This window comes from Brugia malayi (genome assembly GCF_000002995.4).
Source record: "Brugia malayi strain FR3 genome assembly, contig: Bm_v4_Chr3_scaffold_001, whole genome shotgun sequence".
Lineage (NCBI taxonomy): Eukaryota > Metazoa > Nematoda > Chromadorea > Rhabditida > Onchocercidae > Brugia > Brugia malayi.
Genome location: NW_025062477.1, coordinates 2,021,884 through 2,048,690, shown reverse-complemented (window position 1 = coordinate 2,048,690; position 26,807 = coordinate 2,021,884). Strand labels below are relative to the sequence as shown.

At 23.2% G+C, this 26,807-nt stretch overlaps 4 protein-coding genes across 5 annotated transcripts; 3 read left to right on the top strand and 1 right to left on the bottom strand.

Annotated features, from left to right (window-relative positions):
- Nucleotides 1–1,745: 1,745 nt before the first annotated feature.
- Bma-asp-4 lies at nt 1,746–5,582 on the top strand (the record flags this gene model as incomplete). Of its 2 annotated transcripts, XM_043079730.1 has the most annotated exons (8): nt 1,746–1,867; nt 2,559–2,751; nt 3,040–3,163; nt 3,421–3,539; nt 3,754–3,953; nt 4,357–4,525; nt 4,934–5,131; nt 5,322–5,582. In XM_043079730.1, 8 exons carry the CDS (start codon nt 1,746–1,748, stop codon nt 5,580–5,582), a joined length of 1,386 nt encoding a protein of 461 aa, XP_042935664.1. The 2 variants fall into 2 exon arrangements, with proteins under 2 accessions (XP_042935664.1, XP_042935665.1); XM_043079731.1 differs by lacking the exon at nt 1,746–1,867 and having other exon boundaries at nt 2,674–2,751.
- A 2,758-nt stretch (nt 5,583–8,340) lies between these two features.
- Nucleotides 8,341–9,372, top strand: Bm17603 (Uncharacterized protein; the record flags this gene model as incomplete). The annotated part of the gene is made up of 3 exons (XM_043079729.1): nt 8,341–8,425; nt 9,000–9,191; nt 9,323–9,372. 3 exons carry the CDS (start codon nt 8,341–8,343, stop codon nt 9,370–9,372), a joined length of 327 nt encoding a protein of 108 aa, XP_042935663.1.
- Nucleotides 9,373–10,449: 1,077 nt separating this feature from the next.
- Bm7836 (Uncharacterized protein) lies at nt 10,450–15,971 on the top strand (the record flags this gene model as incomplete). Its single annotated transcript, XM_043079728.1, has 9 exons — nt 10,450–10,597; nt 11,282–11,452; nt 11,835–11,905; nt 12,509–12,602; nt 14,239–14,321; nt 14,562–14,679; nt 14,934–15,119; nt 15,455–15,556; nt 15,949–15,971. 9 exons carry the CDS (start codon nt 10,450–10,452, stop codon nt 15,969–15,971), a joined length of 996 nt encoding a protein of 331 aa, XP_042935662.1.
- Nucleotides 15,972–20,692: 4,721 nt separating this feature from the next.
- Bm10716 (uncharacterized protein) lies at nt 20,693–23,819 on the bottom strand (the record flags this gene model as incomplete). The annotated part of the gene is made up of 4 exons (XM_043079727.1): nt 20,693–20,747; nt 20,995–21,018; nt 21,701–21,885; nt 23,817–23,819. 4 exons carry the CDS (start codon nt 23,817–23,819, stop codon nt 20,693–20,695), a joined length of 267 nt encoding a protein of 88 aa, XP_042935661.1.
- Between the last annotated feature and the right edge of the window lie 2,988 nt (nt 23,820–26,807).

Here is a 26,807-nt window from a genome sequence, read left to right as displayed (position 1 = left end):
TGATCGCACTTTTGCCATTTTCCTATTACTACTGTAGTTATTTTATGATAATACATAGCTATTATTATCACTTCCATTATTTTGTTATCAGTAATAGAAATATAAATATAAATGATGAAATCATTATCAATATTTTTATTATTTCATTTTAATATTAATTTATTATTATTATTATTAGTATTTTCATTTGTTATCTTCTCATCATATTATTCAGTTTTTTGGATTTGCATTTAGCAATGGAACGAAAATAGCAAAATTGATTTAAATGATAATATGCGCTAAAATCAATAATAATTTGATAAGTGATCAAAACGATAAAATATAAGCATTCAGTAAAACAAACAATTTGAATTATAAAATATTTAAATGCTAAATTAACGACTACAATAACTACTAAATATATTAATGATTATAATATACCAAATTAATGAAATTGGGAAAAATTAATTGTTGCATATATTTGATAGAGCAAATTTTTTTATTACAATTCATTATATGTTTATAGAATATTTGTTAAGAATTTTCTCTTCATTAAAATATTTCAAACTTTTGCAGTAAAAAAGAAGTTTGCAAGTCAATTAAATATGGAAATTTAAAATTTCAACAATTTTTCTTCTTGATGCCTTCATCTTTTTCACTTTTTTTTTAAAACTTTTCGTTCCTTTTTTTTTTTGAAACCAATCTTTTCACGTCATTAATTTTTGCAATTTTTTCTATTTCACAAAAAAAAAAAAAAAAAAGTTGAAGGCTTAAATTTGTTCAGATTATTTACCAAGACAATTAAGACGAATGAATTCAGCTCACTTCATTTGATAATACAAAGAAATGTACACATAACAAATAGTCATGAATCATCGGTTCAATTTTGCTTTACAAAGACATTATTTTTTCATAAATTTTATTTCTTTTCTAATAATTACTTCAATTATTAATAGTTTATTAAGTAGTAATTTTTCCGATGGAAATAATTTAAAATTTATGAATTAATTAATTGACACAATAAATGGATGAGCAATATTAAAACTTCTTCATTAGTCTTCTGGAAAATTTTTGGATAAATAATTGTATTGTCATCTCTTTTCAAAATGACAAATATCTAAATGCTGCACCGAATGAATTCAAATCAGGAAATTCAGAATTTTAGTTCAGGGCAAATTGCTGTTCAAGATCCTGTTATACATTCCGATTAATGATTGCAATGACCCGTACATCGATTGTAATTATTTTTTGCTTATATACTTCTAAAAATTAGCTCAAAATTGTTAGTCACTAATTAAAATGATTTTGAAAATTATTTAGTTAATAATAAATAACATTTACATAAGTATGTTAATAACTTTTATCCAAAACTATTTGCAACAAATACACAATTTTTCACCATTTCCTTTTTTTAAATTTCAATATTTCAGTATGTATTATGTGTCGTTGCAAAATTGAAGTACTTTTTATCATTATCATTATCATTATCATTATTAACAGCATTATCAACAACATCAATGCTATCAAATTGTAATATCATTAAATTATCGACCAATGATTTTTTTCAGTTTTCTCACTCCCCTTTTTCCCTCTTCTTTTTTCCCTCCTTCTCTCTTTCTTTCTTTTCTTCTATCCTTTTACCCTGCTTTTTCTAACAGTTTCAAGAGATCCTCTAGAAAGAAAGAGAGAGGGAGAGACAGAGAGACAGAGACAGAGAGGTAGGTTCTCAATTTTATCATCATTCTTCCATCTTCAACTTTTTGAAAATGGTGACTATCCGACGGGGTCATGACATGCTTACAGCTTTTGCAACAGCACTTCTATCCATCCATCTTTTAATTATTACTTTATCAACTGTTACTGCTACTCAACAGAATCACTTCACAAGGTTATAATAATTTTATTATTTGAAAAATTACAAACATTGAGAATTTTTATTTTTATTTATCATAATAATTTGCCGTTTTTTTTTTGTTATTTAATTTGATAAAATATTTTATTTTTTTTCATTTCTTTAAAGAAGATTTTTTGCCAAATTTGTTAAAAATTTCAATCAGTTTTTTCTCTTTTTTTCCAAAAAAAAAAACTATATTTTTATGTTAATGAAATTTTTAAAACATTTTATTATGCATTAATTATAAGTTTATCTTAGCTTATCATAATAACAACTTTGCAGCAATATCGTAAGTTACACTATAACTTGTCTGTCAAATACTTATAATAAATGATTTCATCAAGAATTGCTGAAAAAATTGTTAAACGTATCCTTAAAGAAGTCAGAAATAAACAAAAAAAAAAAAAAAAAAAAGGTTTAAAGAAAAAAACTGACCAAAAATTTTGGAACTTGAACGAATTTCAAATTATATTCTTTCATTCATTCTATCATAAACAATATTCCATTTTTCAAGTTCATGTTCTTTTCCCTCTAAAATTTTATTTAATTTTTAATTTCCTAAATTTTTTCCGCTTTGTTTAAAAATACATTAAAAATTTTCATTATTATGAATTTATCTTCTTTAAATTATATGTCCTGTTAAAAAAAAAAAAAAAAAAAAAAATGTTATCGGGATGTATTTCAGGATACCATTACGCAAGCAGAATTCACTTCGTAAACATCTGATAGAAACAGATTCATGGGAAGCATACAGCAAATTAATTAATTTCCAAATTCAACGAAAAAAAATTCAGCAAAAAATGGGATTAAATTTGCATTTCACTTCAGAGCCAAATGCAATAAGTGAGACTGATGAAGTGCTAAAAAATTATATGGATGTAGGTGTTATTAATATAAAGTTTTATATCTAACAATAATTTAACTTTATTTCTTATGAATTTTCTTTTTTTTTTTTCTTTTTGAGCAAAGAAAATGCATATTGTGAATATTGTATGATTACACTAGCAATTTTTATAAAAGCATCTCAAATTTTAATCCAAATTTAAATCTTTTAAAAGTATAATTAGAACTTTAAAATGTAATGTTAGCAAATGAGTAATAATTTAATAAAAAACTTATTAACTGATTTTCATTAATTTTTGACTAGAATAAAGTTAATTTTATAGGCTCAATATTATGGTGAAATTTCAATTGGTACACCACCTCAGAATTTTAGCGTTGTTTTTGATACTGGTTCATCAAATCTTTGGGTACCATCCGTAAAATGTCCCTTTTTAGATATTGCATGTTGTAAGTTTGATTATTATACAAAATATAAATTACTTAATAAAAATGCAAAAAAAATCAAAAAATTTCATTTTGATTAATTATTTTGGTTAATTATATTTAAAGATAACACTTAATTAATAATATCCTAATTTTGTCTTAGTTTAAAAATGATTATTCACATTATAATATTTTGAATTTTGTATGTTAGACTGACTGATTAGAAAAGAAGGACAAAAACAGCTTAGCCGTTTTTTTTTTTTTTTTTTTTTTTTTTACAGTATTCCATAATAAATACAAAGGAACAAAATCAACAACCTATAAGCCGGATGGTAGAAAAATACAGATTCAATACGGAACAGGTTCAATGGAAGGATTCATTTCATTGGATACCGTTTGTGTGCGTATATGTAAAATAATTTGTACAAAAATTTTAATCATTTTTTAATATCGAATTTTAATTGTTATTCATTTAATTTATAATATTTTATTTTTTTTTCCTTGTTTTTAGAAACATTTTTACAAACACAAATACACACTTTTAATCCTTTATTGCATCATACATTTTTCAATTTATTTTAATTAAAGCAAGAAAAAAAGAAACGATATTTTAGATTGCTAATATTTGTGTTACGGGACAACCATTTGCTGAAGCAACCTCAGAACCTGGTGCAACATTTGTTATGGCTAAGTTTGATGGTATTTTGGGTATGGCATTCCCGGAAATTTCAGTTCTTGGATTAAATCCAGTTTTTCATACAATGATTAGCCAGAAAGTTGTCCATCAACCAGTGTTTGCTTTCTGGCTTGATAGGTTGTTTGGATTTTTTTTTTTTTGCAAATTTTTCTAGAAATTTTATGAAAATTTTGGAAAAATTTAGATATTATTCAGATTTTAGAAAAATTTGGATAGTTTTTTTTTTTTCTCTCTTTCCATATTTTACTGCATTGAAAAAAGAAACTTTTTGTTCATTTTTCGCATTATACTTTATGATTATTATTCCTACTTGTTGTTGTTGTTGTTGTCTTTGTTTTGTTACAATCACAATTGTTATTTGTTTTCGTTGTTGCTAATTATTATTTCTACTTTTTATTGTTGTTATTGTTTACTATTGCTTTGTTGTTGTTTCCTGTTATTCTTTGTTTACTATTATTTATTGTTATCGTTGTTTTCATTCATAGTTATTGCTAATATTAATACTAAATATTTGTTGCAGAAATCCAAGTGATAAAATTGGTGGTGAAATTACATTCGGCGGCATTGATGCAAATAGATTTGTATCACCGATCACATACACTCCCGTGTCAAGACATGGGTACTGGCAATTTAAAATGGATAGAGTGCTGGGCAGAGGTAAAGCAATTGGTTGTGGTAATGGATGTCAGGTTTGTTTGATACTTAAATTTTCATTTGCTTTTTGTTGTCAACAGGATTATAAATTATTTATTAATTACCAGCTGTTAAGTCTACAGGGAATATTAGAAAAATTAGTTATATTTTCAATATTTCAAAAAATTAGTTCCATGAAATGGAAAAAAAAAAAAAAGGATAGAGTTACTAGTCATTTTAATGTTATTGTATTGGAATTATCAACGCATTTAAATTTAGATAACATAACAATTATTTTCTGGTACAATACTCTGCAAAAGTATCACAGTTTTCAGGCATAAATATATCCACAAATTACTTAAACTATACAGTAATAAATTATGATAAACTAATTATTTGCATACATTATTTTACTCATAGCATAAAAGGAAGCTTAAAAGGATATCAAAAAATGCTAATTTCAGGCTATCGCAGATACAGGAACAAGCTTAATTGCTGGTCCAAAGAGTCAGATCGATAAAATTCAGGAATATATTGGCGCAGAGCATGTCTATGCTGGTGAATATATTATACCATGCTATAAAGTGCCATCTTTACCTGAAATTACATTTGTTATTGCTGGTAAAAGTTATACTTTAAAAGGATCGGATTATGTTTTAAATGTAAGTTTAACATTTTCTCAATCAATAGTTGTATAAAATGAACGATTAAAAATGTATGAAACAAAATTCAACTTTTATGCCAAAACTTTCAGTTAAAATTGAAATTAGCTTAAATTTTATGATTTAGTTCCGAATTTTGCTACTTTTATTAAATTTTTATCGTCAAATGGATATTTAAAAGCATTTTTAGGTAACATCAAAGGGTGCAACAATCTGCCTTTCTGGTTTCATGGGTATCGATTTGCCGAAACGAGTAGGAGAATTGTGGATTCTTGGTGATGTATTCATCGGTCGTTACTATACGGTATTCGATGTAGGAAATTCTCAGATAGGCTTTGCACAAGCTCGTGATAGTGCGGGTAAGCCAATTGGTAAGCGAGTGCGTACGCTTGTATCGGAGGAAGAACAACAAATATCTCATGAATCATTAGCATCAACTTTTAATGATTGATTGAAATTCATTACAAATTTAATTGATGTTTAATAATCTTTTCGTATTTCAATTATATTATTCCTGATAAATTAAACTATATTTTGATTAAAATCTACTAAAAGAAAGAACAATTCAAATGGCAATAATAAAATAATTATCCTTAATTAGATATGCAAAAAAAAAAAATTAAAAGTGAGAAAATGATCAGTTCGTATTTGCTAAGTATCAAAATTATTATTAAATCATTTATTCGCTTGACAATTTTTTTTTTTTTTTTTTTTTTAAAAAAGGATAAAAATTTTTACTGTTTACTGACAATGAATGATATCTTATCATTGTTTAAAAATTATTCAACATATTCTGTGAATAAATATCAATTATTATGCTTTTGTATTCCTTTTTTTTTTTTTTTTTTTTTTTTGCATTAAAAATGTTCATGTTATCAGTAACTGATAAGGTAAGAACTGCACAATTAACTGTTAATAAATTAACGATTGGTATCAAAATTTTTTGACTTATCATTTATTTAAACACTCCTTCTTAAATAATTTGCAAAGTTATGACTTTTTTTTTATACAAAAGAATAAAATAAAAAAAAAAAAAAAAGACATTTATTTTTGCAAAATAGCAATTTCAGACATAAATTCATTGGCATTTGAAATATGCAACTATAAGTAAGTAAAGAAAACATTGCCCACTAAACAATGAATGCAAAAATGAATTGTTATCAGACTATCAACGAAATGCAGACCTAATCAAAATACTTAAATATTGAAATTAGTCGTTTCATTATCATTAACGATTATCATCTAATTAGTCAATCATTTTTAAATAAGATATAACACCAGAACATTACTTTCTAATAAGTTTTCGAAGTTTTTTTTTTTTTTTTTTTTTTTTTTGAACTTTTTACAAATTTTTTTTTTATAAATTTGTTAAAAAAATATTGTTTGAAATTTTCAGCATAAATTTAAAGAACGAAATGCTTTATTTTCTAACTGAACAAAAAGCAAAAGTACTTTTATTAGTTCTCCAATTACCGATTAATTCAATTAACACTCATTTCTATGAAAAAAACATAACAGTGAGTCTGTTGTTTATTATTATTCGGAATTTTTTTTTTTTTTTTAGCTAAATATCTTTTAATACTTTCGTCGCTTAAATAATACAAATATAAATACATAAATGTATATTTAAATGTAAATGTAAATATGAATATAAATATAAATGTAGGTGAATAAATAAATCAATAAATAAAGTTTTTTGTTGTTTTTTTTTTTTTTGTTGTTGTTAATAATACCAAAATTCAAAAAACCTAAAGCACAAAAATTTCAATTAATCATCGAGTATTCTTTTCCACTTAGAAAAATTACATAATCATCTTATCATTAATATTTTTGCTTAATTAACGATTGCAGCAAATGCAATAAGAGAGATAGAGACGATTGTTTAGGAAATCAAATATTTAGGAAAAATTAAAAATCTATTAAAGCCTTGTGTGAATTGCACTACATTCAATGTATTTTTACTATTTTTTCCCATCATTTATGTCAAAATAAAACAAAAATTCAACAAAAAAAAACACTGAAAAAAAAAAAAAAAAAGAAAGAAAAAATTTAGATTCCTAAATGATATGGAGGAAACTACAATAAATTTTATTGTACCATTAAAATTTCTTTGCATATCTAAATAAATTTTAAAAAAAAATAAAAAAATAGAAATTTTATATGTGCATGAATGAATGAATGTTGACAAATTGCAAGAAATTATGCGACACATATTGCTATAACAATAAATAATGCCATAGCATAGACAATAAAAGAAGGAAATATTAATGAAAAGAAAATAATAATAAAAACAAAAGCAGATGAAAAAGAAATATGGGAAAAAAAAGGAATGGAAATAAAAATGAATTGATTGATATAAAGAGATATTTTTTTTTTTTTTTTTTTGCATATATTTAAGTTTTAACTTTTCAGAAATTTTTACCTTGAATTATTTTGTTATTTTTGTTGTAAATTTTTACAATATTAAAAAATAAAATAAAATAAATTGATGGAAATGTTTCATTGTTAATTTCATGCATATATTATTTGGAAATGTTATGGTTCATTTCAATTTTTTGCATAATTTGTTTGATAATGCATAAAGGAATCAATCATGAAATATGGAAATTCATTAATCATAATCGTTAGTAATTTTCTTACAGTTATTGGTATGAAATATTTGCCTCATCTAATGAAATAAATTTTTAATTAAATTCGAATTTATTTACGAAATTAAAAATTTCCATACTTATTTAATACAACCAAGAAATTTACACATATTTGCAATTTATTTGTTTATTTGACTGATTGGGTTAAAATTCAAAAAAAAAAAAATTACTAAACTTTGTGAACAAATCATTTGGTAAATTTTAGATAATCGATGCGAAGGCAATTTCACATTATACGATAATAGTTACAAACTTTGTTACACAGTGTTAGAATTATCACAGGTATGTCATAGGTCATTTATCTGTCCACTTCCTCTTTGTGTATGAAATAGATTATATCGTAGTTCATAAAAGATAAATAAAAATCATAAATGATCAAAAAATCCTAGAATATTTCAAAGTTCTTTTTTTTTTTAATTCATTAAATCAATATTTGATTCGATGAAAAGATTGTAATTGATTGATTAATTTAGTAATCTAATTAGATAATACATACTTCTTGTCAAATATATTTATAACACATCGTAGATTTCAAATTGGACAAATGATCGATGTTTAGCTATGGATAAAACAAATCATTTCATTCATGAAGCAAAAATTCTTGATCAGAGACAATTTTACAGTATTTTTGATACTTTACAAAAAGGTTTCTAATATACAAAGATATTTTGCGAAATGTTTTTCAAATTTTAATATTTAAAAAAAGAGAAAATAAAATATTTTAATTTCGTTTTATGTTTTCTGTTTATCTCTCCCTGTCCGTCTATCTCTTTGTATAAGTTATTGCTGCAATTTTTAAACTTAATATATTTCACATCAATTAATTTTCTTTACAATAAATAGTATCCAATATCGTAGTATTTTTACATTATAAATTTATGAATTCATTTCCTAGCGAATAATTTAAAATTACCTTACATGATATAACTAAATATTATCTTATTCAGATCATCTTTTCTAGTTAATTTCGGAAAATTTGTTAATCTGTATTATCACAAACTTTTTGTATATCTTAGAATATCTCAAAAGTACTTTATTTGTTGAAGTAATTACAGTTTTTATTATCTCAGATCAGTTCGATTAAATAATTACTAGTAAAGTAATTAATAATAGTTAAAATCAAAAAGACTACGAACAATAATTAAAATCAAAAAGACTACGAACAATAATTTTTATGTTAAAATGAAAAAAAATTCAATAAAAGAACAGTTTTTTTGCAGAAAAACCTGCCTTCTCAAATGGTTCGATGGAAGTTCTAATTAGTATAACATATCGCCGTGGCGATGGCTTTCGTTGGAGGGATGATACCGTACCATATGATTTGAGTTTTTTGAAATTTAATCCAATCGATAATTTAAATGATGATGATAATCTGATTGAAAATTACTGCTTTCATTTTTCAATTATTGTTGGTAAGTGAATAAGATATAAAACAAATAATTTATTAAACAATATAATATCATTTTATCCTTTATGATTAACAAATTTTTTCATTTCTAATTTTTCTTTAAACATTTATAATTACACTATAAATATATTTCAGCAGTAAAAGAGACATCGAACGAAGATGAAATTTTGCTGACAATGCTATGAAATTGAATTTAAACAAAAACAAAATGATATAAAATTCAACAATTTTAGATAAAAATTCGAAAGATGGTTATGGAACAAAATGGTATAAATGTGATGAAATGAATTCAATTAATTACACCAAAAAATTATTTTATTTACTTTGCTCATATAGTAAAGTAAGAAATTTGCTATTATTGTATATTTAACAGATCGATCAGGTATATTCTGACATAACTAAAAAGGTAGAATATTGAATCAAGAAAACTGAAAATCCGGAAAAATAATCGCCCAGAATCGATTATTACTAATAAGATAAAACATTGCAACGAGAAATCTAAAAGTTCGAAAAAAAATAATTACTTGTAAAAGAGAAAATTACAACTAATAATTGCATGTAAATAAAAAAAACTTTATGAACTTAGAAGATGAATTTATTCGACATGATAATGTAATTATTTCTTTTATTAAAGAACTTTGACCATTTGTTATAATATTTCAGGATAATGAAATTCAGAAAATGATTCAAAGACGTATATTTCTTTTTCTGATTTTTTTATTTCATTTTTAATTTCAATTTTATTTATAATGAAATTCATTAGCTAACTTTAGTCTTTAAAGTGAAATGATGTATTTTCAGCATTTCAAATTATAGCTAAGCAAAAAGAATGTCTAAGGACTGAAATACCGGTTAAAATCAATAATATGTATTTGTGTTATGTACATATCATCAAAACTTACTTGGTAATATTAATTTTGATATAAATATAATTAATTATTTACCAATTTAAATTAATATGTGTAAAAGAAAAAAGCAGGAAAAAAAAAAATAAATTTTTCGCAGATACAATTTAAAGACAAAAAAAGTATTTTGGTTCATAATTAAGGAAGAAATTTGTTTAATCTTTAATTAATTAAAAACAGCTAAGCGATGAATTATTTAATTATTAAACTTTGTATTCAATAAATCTAAAAAGATTAGTTCGTGCATATGATTGAATCATTCCATTCTAATTCTTCAAAATTTATTTAATAATTCACACTTCCTTTTTCTTGTTTTCTTTTTTTTTTTTTTTTTGTTTTATTAAATTTGAATTTGAGATGAACAATATAACAAGTGCTGACACTAACTTATGTCATGAATATTCAAATGAATATGAACGTGAAACGGAACATTGGAATTCTCTTTCACCAGCTGCTATACCGAACAAAAATTTGCTACGATTGTTGCATAAAGAAATTTTATCCGGTTAATCTGTTCAATTATAATCATAACTTTATAATTTAAAAAAAAAAAAAGTGATTTCAATGTGATATTATTGATAAGTTGAAAAAAAAAACTTCATTTTGTCATCCATTTTTTTTCGGATAAACGAAATGAAATTTATTTGAACTATAATACATCATTCCTGTTCCTATTAGTTCTAATAATTGAAATACAATCAAACATATTACTGCTGTTAGCTCTGATAATTGGAAAACAATCAGGCACATCTTTTATTAATTCCAATAATTCCGGTTAGATTATACATTGAAATATTGTTTGATATTTGATATACTTTCAAAGTATTCATAATCGTTAGAGATTTAAATGAAATATCGATTATTTTGAAAGACATAAGATAAAAAAAAGTAAATAAAAAGTCAATAACTCAAGCAAATCTTACAATTTTTATGCAAATAAACAGTAATTTATTCGAGCAAACAAAATCTTTCGTTTGATAAGCTAAAAAGATCATTTCATACAAATGCATTGAAAACTTTTATTTATCTTTTTTTAACTTTGAAATTGCTCAAAAAAATTTTTCCTATTTTGTACTCATTTATATTTTGTTTTATGAAAGTAAGCAAAATAAAGAACAAAAATTAAAACTTAAGAAATTTAAAGTAATGGTATAATCATTCTGTTAATAAACTATTTTTGAAATTTCAGTTCATCGTCAATTTGATAAAAGAAATCATGGACTTATGATTGGCTTAATTTATATGCACAACCAATATCATTGGATGGATGGTATTTCAATTATACATCCATCATTGGAAAGTTTAATTGCTGGGATAGCTGCTGCTGATAACGAATGTTATCGTTTTATGCTTTTTCAATGTAAACAAAATTTTTAAATTTCATTTTATAAATATTCATCAAAGGTTTATTTGCATAATTTTGCTTATTGTTTATTTACGATAAGTTATTACTACAGTATTCAGTTTAGAAATCTTTTCATTAGTTCGCATATTTTAGTTTTTAAAATCTAAAAAAAAAGTGAAGTGAAATTGAAGAGGAAGAATAAAACGAGATAAAACGGATAATAAGATAAAATTTATCTTATCACTGAGTAGTAATACACTTGCTAACACATATCATCAAATGATAATGGTAAACAAAACATTGTTATGCTAAAGCAAAATAAGAGATGTATAAAGAAAATAAGGAATAAATGATTTTATTAAAGCACAAAATAGTATTTTAATATTCATATTTATAGCTGTTCCTGATTATATGGTACCAGTACCATGCAATAATAACGTTATCACTTATGATATACTCTGTAAATATGTTGGTATTTCTTGTTTTTCCTTTAAAAATCAAATTACTTCCATTTATTTTTTATCGTTACATTTTTCTGTCAACAAATAACTGATCAGTTGCGTTCGGATTAATTAATTAATTAATTGATCAAATAAATAAATCGAAATTGGGTTAATTAATTAATTAATTAATTGGTTAGAGAAAAAATTGGCGAAAGTTTTTTGATCATTCACTGCTAAATTTATGAATGCATAAAATGACATATATTTTTGATAAATCTTAATATATTTTGTTAAAATGTTTTGTTTTGCTTTTTAAACCTAACTGTTTGAAAATTCCAAGTACACAATGATATGTATTTTTTAAATATTTAGCAAAATTATTCAATCAATCTTTAAACGTTTAATAATCAATCACAATTTTACAATCATATGAATGTATGTCAAAAAAAAAAAGAAAAAAAGGGAAAAAAAAGTTTAATTATTTAATTAAACATGAAGTAACATATTTTATTTTATTTAACATGAAATTAGTTTAATTAATGACCATAAATTCCATCTACAATTTTCAGAAATGAAACCTTCTCATGGATACATTTCAGGGATATTTTCGCATAAATAATAATTACAGATTCTTGACAAACAACCTGACCATATAGGTAAAAATGAACTGATAGAAGAAATCAAAATATTGATTGATCACGAACCAGAAAATAATGCTATTGGTATGTGCATTCGTGATAAATTTCTGGAAGATTGTAAATGTAAAAAATAAAATTAAACTAACGAAAAAAAAAAGTGTATGAGTATTATTTAAATAAATATATAAATGTTTTCTTGAAAATATTAGTTAAAACTAAGTCTCACTTCTTTTTTAAATGAAAATAAACATTTTGATATGCTTTATTACAAATTGAATTTAACACATACAAAAAAAAAATTATCTAATGGTTTTTTTTTAATATAATATTTTAGATTATTTTTTTTTTTTAATATAATATTTTAGATTATTTTTTTTTTTTAATATAATATTTTAGATTTCTCTAATTAATTTTCTATTTTCTATTTTTTTTTTTTTTTTTTAGAAAATGGTGCTAAAAGAGTTCAATTTGATCAATTAATAATGATATTTTTATTAATCATTATTGATGTTAGTTACATTTGTGAACTTATACAAAGTGAAAACTTTATATCAATTAGAATCTTATGATTAAAATGTTTCCTTGGATAAAGTTTAAAGCAATTGTGTTTTTGTTAACAAAAATATCTTTTGTCACAATATTTGCTCTATTTTTTAAAGTAATTTTATATCTACCACATCATAATATATGGATTGGCATTTGCATATTTGTTAATGCTTCTTATTAATTATCGTATAAATGAGAAATAACACTGGAAATAATAACAGAACTTTTTGAAATCTTCCATTTTGATAGTCAAATTTTTCACTCACACAAGTTTACAAGAACTCTTTCATATTGGTTTTTCCATAATTGATCTTTTAACTATTTTAATTTACCGAATCTATAATTTCTTGATGACCTGATACCATTTGCGGTGATTGTTTGATGATATGTAACATTTAATCATTATCATAATTAAATAATAAAAATACTCAATTGTAACATTGCAAGAAATTTTTCAAACAAATATTCATATGTTGGATTTTTCAGTTCATGATATTCCTACTAATGACTACTTAAATTTGAATTTAAATTCATTCATCATTAGGTTGGATTTTTCAGTTCATTCCTACTAATGACTAGTTAAATTTGAATTTAAATTCATTCATCATTAGGTTGGATTTTTCAGTTCATAATATTCCTACTAATGACTACTTAAATTTGAATTTAAATTCATTCATCATTACTCTTATTTGCTTCTGCTTAATTCATCCACTTGTTTCTTTAGACCATCCAATTACTATTTTAATCCAATTTTACAACAATCCTAATCATTTGACAATTTAGCAATGACTCATACGGTTGTCTTCATCACCTGTCTTACATTAGTACTTTCTGCAACGCATTGTTTAGAAAGTTCATTTTTTTTTCATGAAATATTTATTTCTTTATTTTTTTTTTGGCTTTCTTAAAGCTTATGCTAACATATCATGCATGAATGAAAACAACACTTTATCATATCAATGATATCAGTCGATCCTTTATCAAATCTAGTATGCTATTTCAGAAACATCCATTAACTTTTTACACATTCAACGATAAATTTCGAAGAAAGTTGCGTTTGATGAACATTCCTTAAATGATTTCTTTTTTTTTTTTTTTGATGATAAAAGTCATAAAAATATGTTTAATTTAATAATAACAGGAAAAAAAACTATATTTCAGTACATAATTTCAGGACAGGACTGTGAGCGTCATTATCAATTGAAACAATTTGGCGCATATACTTACTGTTACAGAATGCATGTGATCGATAAATCAGTTAATTAATCCATTTGTCACATTTGTCTTTTCAAATTAGATGTTCATATCATTAATATAATTTATTTATTTATTAGCATTCAATTATTTATTAGCACTAAAAATTAGTTAAAATTATGCTAAAAATAGCTTATCAATTAGCTATGTTCCTATTAAACATATAACTAATGCAATTTAATTTTATAAAAAAATTCTGCTACTGTTGCATAGTCTTTTAAATTTAATAAATTTCTTTTAAAGGATACAATTAAAATCATTGATGAAAGTCATTGTCGTAAAACATCACGTTTTTCAACAATTTCCAGCATTTCGCTTCGTAACAAAGAGGAATATGAATTTGTTAAAATGCTTTATCGATGTATTATTATATTTCTAATTTTAATTTTTTTTTTTAAACTTCATTTTTTATTTTTCGTCCTTTTCAAAATTCTACAATATTAACTCTAGTGAAAAATATTTGACAAATTGTTCCATTTAATTTCATTTCATCTTTTGCTATTTTAAAAGTAAACTTATTAGCTAGCTATCATATTCAATTGACTAAAAAGATAAATTAGCCTACTTCCAGTCCAAATATTACTGCTTATTCTAAAACTCTATGGTAGCATTAAGCATTTCATCAATTGGTGAGACCTATACCATTACTGATCGGATTGACATACAAGAATGGTCGTTTTCATTGGTTTGATAGGTCACCGTTCAACTACACTGATTTTTTGGGTATTGGTTATAAGTCACATTTTTCACTGTACAAAAAAGGTGATTGTCGACGAATTTTTCTTCATAGCCGAATAATACGTACGTTTTTCTGATTTATAAAATTATATTTAAAACAAAAAAAAAAAAAATCATATTTCTTAAAATACATGAATCGTTATGTTTCTTGGTATCAGCGATGAATTCATCACTGAATAGATTGATTAATTCATTGCTGAGAAAAGATTTATTGTGATTAAATATTTTGGAACTTTGATTTGTTTAATTTTAACTGATTATTTCAAAGAACTGAATAAAATGATGTGATAAGCTGAAAAGATTTTAAAATAAGTTAAAAAAAAAAACTGATTCCCATTTTAACTCATTGATCTAAAAATAAAAATATTTAAATAAATCAGAGTTGTATTTGTCTTTAGATGGCGATAGAAAATATTATACTTTTGATGTTGATTGTAATGCGCAATTTCAACAATACTTTGTTTTATGTCGTTATCAACTGCCGCCACCACCTTCTAAGGGTTTCTTTTTTTTTGCTTTATTTTTAAAAATTGTGATAAGATTCGGAGCTGTTAACTTGTGCATTATGGTAGTAAAACACATATGATACAATTATACAAATTTATATCAAATTGAATGAGCAATTTCAAATATCTTCGACAATCGAACCATTAAGATTTACAAATTAAATAAAATTGTTAGGAAAATGGTCAAATCAAATGTTCGAATCTTTAAATCATTCCGTTTCTTTTATGAATCGAATATAAAAGGATGCTTTAAACAGAAAGAATGGCAAATTCAGAAACTGTAATAAAAGAAAAATTCATTATAAATACTGATAATAACAGTGTGCAAGAAGATATACGAGATAGATCATAATGAACCATCTTAAACTTAATGAAGTTAATTTTAGATTTCTACAGAATTATTTCCTGAATGGAAAAAGAAGAAGGTTTCATCCGGCTACCAACTTTGTTGTAGCTTTCTAATACTGTTAAAAAATTTAACTGATTTTTTCAAAATAAAACTTTGAAAAACCAAACGCTACACTAATTTCACCTAACATTACTATGGTAGTAATATCACTTATTTATTTATAGTTCAAGATTATGATTTGATTCTTCATTTCATTGTCATATAAATAGTTATTATTGGAAAGATATTATCACAGTAATTCTTGTTAATTAGAATAAGTCAGGGATAAATACTTCGTAGTAATATTGTTTAAAAAAATATTGTAATAAAGAAAAATTAAGATTTTCTTTTGATTCTTTTATTCAAATGTTTGATAGTAAGAAATTATTTTTTTTTTTTTTTTTTTTTTGAATCTTTTACTTTATTAAAAATTTTCACTTATGTTTTTTTGTCAAACAAATTAGCTTACTATGACTAATCAAAATTACATTTTTTTTTTTTTCGTCGTTCTTCTAACTAAAATTAAATTCATTTATTTTATTTTTCAATGAAAAAATTAACACATTTTTTTTTACACTGAAATTAACAACAAAAAGAACTGCTGATGTAATTTGGTAGTTTTAACTTAAATAATCTTATGGATGACAATGATTATTTGTTGAATGATAATAGTAACTTGTTGAATTATAATAACAATTCAGAATGATAATATTTGTTAGAAAATTCTAAGAATGAAATAAAACCAATCAGAACAACAAAACATTATAATCCGAACAAAATTTGCAAATGAATTTTGGAAATGTTTTGAATATGAAAGATTTAAGAGAATTGTAATCTTGTCGAAAATGCAGTAGCAATTTCTTGTTGACAGCCAATCTTTCTCCTCAACCTTATGCTAATATTAAAAATTGAGCTTTAAGTTAACTTACGTTTCCAAAATTTCAAAGCAACAAAAAAAAAAAAAAAAAACAGAACAAAATTAAACCAAACATCAGAGATAATTTTTAATAGCATAAATAAGCCTAAAATAGCAAAACTAACATCTTGGATTCCTTCCTTGCATTATTATGATATATATTATAAAGTGTAACATAGATATCATGACAAAATGTATGTGCAAGAATTCTTTTCTAAATTTAAATCAAGCTAATCATTTGAAAGTATATTGGATAGAATGGAGCCAGAAAAAAAAAAAAATCGTTATGAATTTTCCTATACAATTTGACCATAATTCAAGAAATAAAATTTCAAAACTGATATCAGCCAATATTAGTTTTTGAAATTATTGCTAGTATTATTGTTTTGTAGAAAAAAAAAAACAAACTCTTAACGTAATTAAAAGAATATTATCAATTATTCTATTACATATTCTCAGAGTGAGTTGTTGACAGCGAAAACTATGGAAAATTAAGATATATATTAGATAAAACAATAGTCGAATTGCAAGTTAATGGTGTTAATCAAATAAAGCGAATTTTATACTATTATATTATATAGTTAAGAATTTATCCACAAAATTTATCAGTCAGTTTATAATGGTTTTCATGAATTGAATGATAAAATTTTCTTATAGAATTGAATCATAAAATTCTTTTTGACCACTTTTTCATATAGCTCATTGAGGTGAATTCTTAAAAATTCATCAGATGAAATTTCGTTAAATTATTTTCTTGAAGTTTGATGCAAATTTTTGTTCAATATTTTCTACCTAACAGCACTTATCATTTTATACCTCAAAATTTTGCTTTCAATGTTATTCGATTTTTCTAAATTGTTTAACTTCAAATTTATTAACTTTAAATTGAACTCTTTAAGATGTATGTTAACATCAACTGTGAATTTTTAAAACCAATCATTCTATCAAAAAGTATGAAATTTAAATAAAATGATAAGATTTAATATCATAAGATTTTTTCGTTTTAAGATTCATTATATGTGCTAAAACAAGAATAATTCACAAATTTAATAGGATGAAATTTCTTCTTTTAAAGTAAACACTTATTTTGGTCTACAAGTTAATCTATCGGAGTTTTTAAAAATTCAGGATCGAAAAATTTGCTGAAAGCTGGAAAGCTAGAATATAAAAAACAAAAAAAATGATTTGATTGGTAAATTGTTAACTTCATAAGCAAAAAATTGCTGTATTACTGTAATTGCTTTTGAAAATATAAAATGCAATTTTAGCAAATTTTGTTTAAAACTTTAAACTTTAAATTTCCTATGCATCACTCAATTAAACTCGAATTTAGCAACCTTAAACAGATTATTTTTTATTTATAAAGCATTTCATTTCTTTCATTTTCACTTATCCATTAATCCCAGTATCCAAAAAGTATAACAAATATTAACAGTTAGATTAAAGTTAAACTTTGAGCACAGTAAAAACTTCTGTGAATTGCACTACGGCAGTTAACAAGTTAACAAAACAACAATCTTATTCTTCAAATTCTGTCTATAATATTTTCATTAAATTTTATCAGTTAATTGATTGCTTATCAGTTGATTGACTAATTTCTACAAATAGTTTCTCTTGTTACTATCATTCATTTATCATTTGACGCATGACATTTATCACTCATCACATGCAATGATTTTAAAAAGAAATTAGCAAAATCAATAAATTAATTCCAGAAATTTTCATTAAACCCTATGTTTCATAAAAGTTTTGTTTTGCATTTTAAGGAAAATATTATTTGCTAATATTTTTTCTTATTAAAAAAAAATATATCACATATCGATGAAAGAAGAGAGCAATGCTCGAAATAATTTTAAAATGATTATTTCATTATTGATTAAATTTTTTTAATGTTATCAAAAATTAAAAAAAATTTGCTATTCATGGATTTCTGTTTGTAGCAAAAAAGCAATGTAATAATTTAAACATTTTCAGTGATTGCATTTGTTCATTTAAGACAAAAAATTGCATTTTTTTAAAAATTTACAAATTAATTAACAAAATTTTTTTAAAAATTTTTTTTTAATTATTTAATCTTTTTTTTTGTTTACTCAATTGGATATAAAGTAACAGAAAATCGGCATATAGAATATTTTAAAGTGATAATCCATAAAATTTATTTCTTCTTTGTCGAGTGATTTGTTTTGAAAAATTAAATGTTAAATATGAAAAGAAAATTGGCAGAGCTTTGAATTTCATTAAAATGTTTCAGTAATAATTCCAGCATAATAAATACGAAGTATTTGTTATCTTCTGAACACATACAATTACACATTGTTCGCTATCACTTTACCTTAATTACTTTGATAAGAGTGAAAGTTAAGTGAACATTAAAAAATGAAATATAGTACTTCATAATTTTGAAGTGTAAAATAAGAAAAAATTTAAACACAACAAGATAATGGAATAAAAAAGAAATGCCTGGATTTAAACTTTGAAATGAATTATTTCATTTTATTTGAATTTAGAGTTTAAAGCAAATTATTTCAATGTATTTTCATATTATTTTCTTATAGTTTACGTTAAAATAAAAATAATAATAATTAAAAAGTATTAATTCACGAAAAACTCAGTTTCTTATGCTTAACACAACGTTATGTTTAATAATTGGTTATTATTATTAAAGAGAAACCATTGTACATTACTAATCTATATTTAATTGAATTTTGCATCGATCAAACTTAATTGCAAAACTTTTGTCATAATTGAATGCAATAAGCATTGTTTATATGTGTGGCCCAAATGTTATAACATTCCTTACAATTATCAAAATTGATATCAATTGGCGCTAATGACTAGTATAATTATAAGTAAACGCAAATACTTTATAACTTTGATAATCGCTCTTGTCAAAATTTTTCGCAATTCTAAATTTTATAATTTCAGCAATTATGACATAAAAATTATGAACTATGGTTATAATTTTTAAGTCAATAGAATTAGTTTCTAATTCAAAATTGTGTTCCTTTTTTTCAAAATTGATCTCTGAAGTTAATTCTGAAATACCAAGTGTATTTTAAGATCATTTTATTTATTCTATCAATTTCTGAATTAACTCATTCATTTGTTTGAAATGTCCATAAAAAAACAAATAATAATTGCAATTGTTTTTCTTTTATTTCTTTCTTTAGATTTAAAAGAAAATTTCACTTTTTAATTTTAAAATTTGATATAATAACAATTTGTTTAAAACTCCATCAATTCGTGATAATACCGCTTTATTTAATAAAAATTGAAAGTTTTCATATTTTTGAAACTTTTTTTTCCAATTAATAATAATACATAAATATTAATGATAGTTAGATCAGCTTGGATCAAACAACAAATATTTTGTCGTTTTTTTATTGCAAAGTTAACATTTAATGACAGATGAAATTGTAAATCGGAAATGATCGATAATGAAGAAATTGTACAGATAAGATTACATAAATGAAGAATTGTGCCATGTGATAACAATTATCATTAATGTCACTGGGAGGAATCGAAATGTTTGTTGGTTTTTGTGTGCTTTTTTTTTTTCTTTTCTTAAATTTTTTTTCTACTTTAACAAGAGAAATTTTTTTTTTTACACCTATTTAAAATTTTAACAAAAAGTTTTTTTTTAAAAAAAAAAACTTGGACTTTCCTTTTTATAACAAAATTGAAGTTAATTCATAGTTAGCATCAAAAGTTAAAATTTTTGATGAAAAATTGAAGTAAATTGTAGCAGTTAATATGAACCTTATTTACAAATAACACCGAACAAATAATAAATAACATTAATGAACTAAAATGAAACAAATCAGTTTTATCCAACTGGATAGCCACCACCTGCCAAATAGCCACCACCTGGTATACCGTATCTGAAATTTGAGGAAAAAGGTACGATTAATTTAGACAATGATCATGATGGTATAAAATAATTATTAATCAGTAAATATGATGCATCATGATATGATATCAATTATCGCCGTACTGGATATATTTATCAATGGTCATTCGCATAATAACATATATCAAAGTATACATTAATTTTTCCTTTAATAGTTGTAAAAGTATTTAAATTCAAAATTGATTTGTCAATAAAAAGCAAACAAAAAAATGACTTACTTTCCACTTGGAGGTAATGCATACCTAAAATGAAAATATTTTGAAAATGAAAATTAAAATAACCAAAAAAAGAGTGGTGAAGAGTATTTGTGAAAATTAATTAATAAAAAATGAATTCAAGTTACTTTTCGAGTTTGTTTTCATTTTTATGAGCAACACAAATTGCAATATAAATAGCAAATGAGCAAACAATTAATTGTTAAACAAATTATTTCATTAAAATAATTCCGAAAATAATCATATATCAAACGTTCCGAATGACTGATTTTCTTTCGAAATTTAAATCGAATTAATTGGTCTAATTGACAGAATGTCGTTTTCAAGTTATTAATAAATTTCACTTTCCAGGTCAGATGTGACATTACAATTTAAGATAAAATGAAATTCAAGTCAAAAAAAGTTATAAAATTAAATGTAAGTCAAGTTTCCAAGATAATTTATAGCAAGAAAAGTTCTTGTAGAATTTAAATTTATTCCTAAATTTCAGTTGATAAAGATATTAGCTAATATAAATGAGACAGAAATGATGAACGTTTGCTTCAACTTTATTATTTATGCTGTAAATCTTCTTTTTTGAAAAATTCGAATCTTATAACATCATACAGCCATTATCACAAGTTTAATTAAATAATCGTAATGAATCATTGCTTTTTAACTGATACTTGATTTAAATAATTTAGAATAAAATAAAAACAATAGAGCATACCCGCCACCAATACCACCTCCTTGACCTTGACAACAGCAACCACCACAGCAACCACCTAGATTTAGTATTGGTAAACAAATTGGTGGCAATTTTAAGCAACAACATTGTGTCTGACCTCCACATCCACCACCAAAACAAGCGCTTGCATGTCCTATTAAAGCGAAGACGAGGAGTAAAGCAAGCTTCTGTAAAATTTTAATAATTCTTTTTTCAATATTTTCCGAAAAATTTGAAACACAAAAAAATTTCAAAAATGTTATATTTATTGAAAATGTTATAAAAAATGTTATACTCATTCTACAAAAATAAATTTCATTTAAAAAATTGTAGAGGAGTAGGAAATAAGTTTGAAATTAAAAACAGATCAACAAGATAAATAAATAAAAGAAAACTTACATATTTATCGCAGCATTTTTTTTTTTTTTTTTTATATCAAATTTATAAAAAGTTAGATATGCAAGATGCGATAATTGGAAAAAATAAATTTTTTTTTTTGTATATTTTTTCAATGAATTTTTAAAATTTAAGTTAATATTTTGAAAACTATCTTTTTATTCCTTTTTGTTTCTTTTTTCTTTTTTTATATTCGATACAACGACGTATTTGAAATGGAAGTTTGGAATTTTATCGTCGTAATTTGAAAAAAAAAAAAAAAAAAAAAAGAAGGATGATGAATAATATAATTTAATTTTAAAAAAATGGAAGAGAAAATTAAGTTGGAAATCTAACAAATTTTATCATTTTGACCAATCAAACCATAATATTTATGCCATTGTTGTACGAATTACATTTGTGGTCATTGTATTAAACAAGTTTTTCATTTTTTTTTCCCACAATTTTATACTTTCTATTTTGCAGAAAAAAAACGTTACGTTCATTTTTCAATTCAATCTATCATTTCGTTTCTATTTTAATCGAAATTAAAATAAATTCTACTTCAGTGAAAATGAAAATAACTTTTATATTACGAAAAAGATTGATGAATATGTACATCAAAAATGAATGAAAATTTTTAAATTTCAAAAAAGGAAAAAAAAAAATTATAAATTGTACTTTATATTTTTATAGATACTTGCAAAAAGTTTGCCGTAATTTATTTGTTTTTTAAAATTATATTTTTATAGAGTATCATCAAATGTAATATTTTGTATATGGTTGCAACTGTTCAAGAAATGTCCTTTTTTCTTTCGAAGCAATTCAATTTCTAATTAATTACATTATTAATTCATTGTGTAGTGCCTTTTTTTCGGTACAGTAAATTTTGAATTTCGTATTGCAATTAATTATTTCTTAATTTATCTATGGAAATTTTTTTTTTTTCGTTTTTCTTATGAGTATTTTTTTAAATTTAATTCCTAATTAAATTTATTGTTATTTTACACCTTTCACCTAGTTTTAATTTCGAATAAATTTAGCTTTAACTCATTGTGGGAAGAAGTAAATCAAAACTGAATCTTTTAAAATAATTGCTTAATTAAACAAATTTGCTATTACATTATTTTAACAGCAAAGGCAGTACTGAAAATTTGTAATAATTTTATCAAATTTGCCATAATTGCTATTTTATTACTGAAAATTTATTATTTCTAATTTTTCAGATAATGAGACCTAAACCTTCACATAAATTATTGGAAACGTTTTATTGAAAAGCAATTTGAATCTTATTTAATGCTTCGAAATTATCTTAGTCTGATGAATAGTCAATTTCTTATAAATTACTAATCGATGATTTATATTTAGATATTTGATTTCCTTATTTTTAGATTATTTTAATAACTTTATTTCACATAACTATCATAATGAGATACCGTAGTACTACTATTATTAATGTACATTTTTTATTGTACATAATATGTTTTTACACAATATGCCAAATATGATGCAACAGTAATAATGATATAATAATTTTGCGCATCATGTACAGAGTTACAATTTAATGATAAATTTACAAATGATAAATTTGCATTTATCATTAACTAGTAATATTGAACGTAATGCTCAAAATTATTATGCCAATATTATTATTACCATTGCCATTATCATATATGTTACAACTTCTTATTATCTATTACTACTAACTACTAAACAGATCAATAAAAAAAATGAAGAAAATTACCATATTTGAATGATTTTGTGTGATAGTATCAATTACTGATTACGGCACTCTAAACAATTTGCAATAACTTTCGAATGCAATAATTGGTTTGAAAGATGAATTGATGGGATAGGAATTGATTGAATGAATAGAATGAAGAAAATAATTTAGATAAGATGAGATATATGGTTGGTTAGCTATTATTGATGGATGATGAATTGTAAAATGATTAGATGAGGAGCGCTTTTATATCCATTTTCACAAAAATTATAGCACCACCTCCTAAATATTTTTTTCTTTTTTTACAATAATGATGAAAATCTTTCTTGTAAAAATGTTATCCTAATTTTTTCTTTTTTTTTTTTTTCTTTTTTTTTTTTGTTTTCTCACTTACTTTTTCTTTTTGTTTATTTTCTTTTCTTTTGTTATCTTTTTTGCCTGTCATTTGAAAGAAAAAAAATTGTATTGTTATTTGCGCCATTTGAAGTGTAATTATGAAATTGATAGTAGTAGTAAATAATAGTGTGTAAAAAGGATTAATAGGCACTGATAGGTGTAATAGACAATTACCAAATTTTGGTGATATAAAACGAAAGGAGAAAGGATTGACATTCATGGATAGAACAGGTAATCAGATTTTCAGTTGTTTTTCTTCCCTTCTTTCAAATTAAATAGATTGTAACAAAATGTTTAGTTAGCGCACAATATTGGCATGATGACATTATTTTCCTTTTTTTTTGCGTTCTTGTTTGTTCATTTCGTTTTTTTTTCGTTCATTGGAATTTTTCTCTCATTTATTCTAATTTAATTTTTTTTTTTGTTAAAAATAATTGCTAATTTTTTTTCCGTTATCTAGATGGATTTGAACAGATATTTTGCCTATGTAAATATATTCCATCACTTTTTTTGCTATCAATGAAAATATGAGGCAAAAATAAAGATGAGAATGCATTTTTTTTTAATTATTATATTATATAAAAATATATAAAGTAACAAAAAGGAAATGAAAGGAACTGTGTAATTTATGATTATCAATCATTAAAAATATGCAATCATTATGACTTCTTGGAAATTATTTATTTATTTTTAATATAAAAAAAAATATAATGCCATTACAAATATACACTAATTAAGATTTTTTACTAATTTCTTTTCTATCTTCATCTTGAAAAAAAAAAAAAAAAAAAAAAATAAAAGAAAATATGCAATTTGAACTTATCAAATCATAGCAAATATATATTGTCATTCAAATTTTGTATCGAAGGAAAAACAAATGGTTTATTTATGTCACACAATTTGTCATTTTCACACTTCAACATTGTTGATATGTAAATTTTAACAAAACCTGATTTTTAAAGTAATTTTTTTGCTTCCATTTTTTTTCTTCTCTTTTATTTTTTATAATATATTATTAAAAATTGAAATATTTCTAGGATATTGTAAAGATGAGCGAGTAATTATTACTACTGATAATAGTAGTAAGTAATGATCAGTTCATATGATAGTAATTTTTGAGTTGTGATGACAAAGCTATTAAGAATGGAAATAATAATAATGAAAATAAATTTGATAATAACAGGAATACTTGCGCTTCTATAATACAGTAAATTTAGTGTAAAAAAGTAAGTTTAGTAAAGTAATGTAGTATTGTTTTAATTGCTGATGTAATATCAGTAAATTTATAATTACAATCATAATGATTGTATTTGTAACACAAAGACAGGAAATTCTATATCGAAACAAAACAATGTTACTTGTTATCGGTATTAAACCATTTGTAAATTGATGATTAGAAAATATTTTTTTTAATCTATTTTGCAAATTAAACGAATATTTATCAAAAATTTGAGCTAAATATTAAAACTGAGAAAGAATGAATTCGATTTATCAGCTAATTAATAGTGTTAGATATAAAAAGTAGCAAAGAATAATTAGCCGAAAGAGATGTTAATTGTGGAAAAATTAAATTCATCATATAAATTCTAAGAACATCATTAAAATTATCCATAATAAAATTAAAATCATCTTAGCTTAAAACTTTTAAAATGAACTAAAACAATCTTAACTTTAAAATCTTTAAAGCTAATCTTGGCAATATTTCCTTTTTTACTTATTTTACCTATTTTATAAATGTTAATAAAAGACCTAATTCTAAAAATATTTAACTTGGAAAAACATCACGTTATTGCTATAAATAAAAATGAATCAAACTATTTTATCATTTTTTCGGAACAAAAATTAAATGGTAATCACTTTCGGCATTTCGTTTTTCTTCAGTTTTTTATTTTTGAAAAATAAAAATGAGGTTATTGTCCCATCATTTTTCTTTATTTCAAATATTGTTGAGACATAAACTTTAAATATAAGATTAAATTTTAATTTTTGCAAACTGTTGAGGCAAAAAATTCCATACAATAAAAATAACGTTTAAAGTTGCTAATGGTTTTTTAACAAAGAGGGTAAAATGAGGATAACAAGAAGATAAAAAACTCTGTCTTTATTAATTTTAATTAACTAATCAAGTTTCATTCATATTCAATGCCATCACTAGTGATAATTTTTATTAAAAATAACATCAAAGTGGATAAACTGTTTGTCATTTAATTTTGATCGAAATTTCTATTTTTGAACAGAAAAAAGATTGTTTGTATGTTTCAAAATTGGCATTTACAATTGTTGGGGAATCATTTATTCCAATATTATTATTGAAAATTGTCGACGTAAAATATTGCCTTGAGTAAAATAGCAAATCACATAATAAATAACCATAAAATTCAAAAAAGAATTAAAATCCACTTAATTGAATTTAAGCTCCTCAAACAATACTTAAAATAATTTCAAAAATATCGAGTTATTGTTGAAATATAATTATTATACAGTCATCATCAATTCTGCGCGAAATATTACCAAGTCTTATCATCAATCATTCAGTGATCAATTATTTAAAAAACGAAACTGAAACTGGTTTAACTTGCTATAATTATGCATAAAAAATGCAAAATAAATAAATGA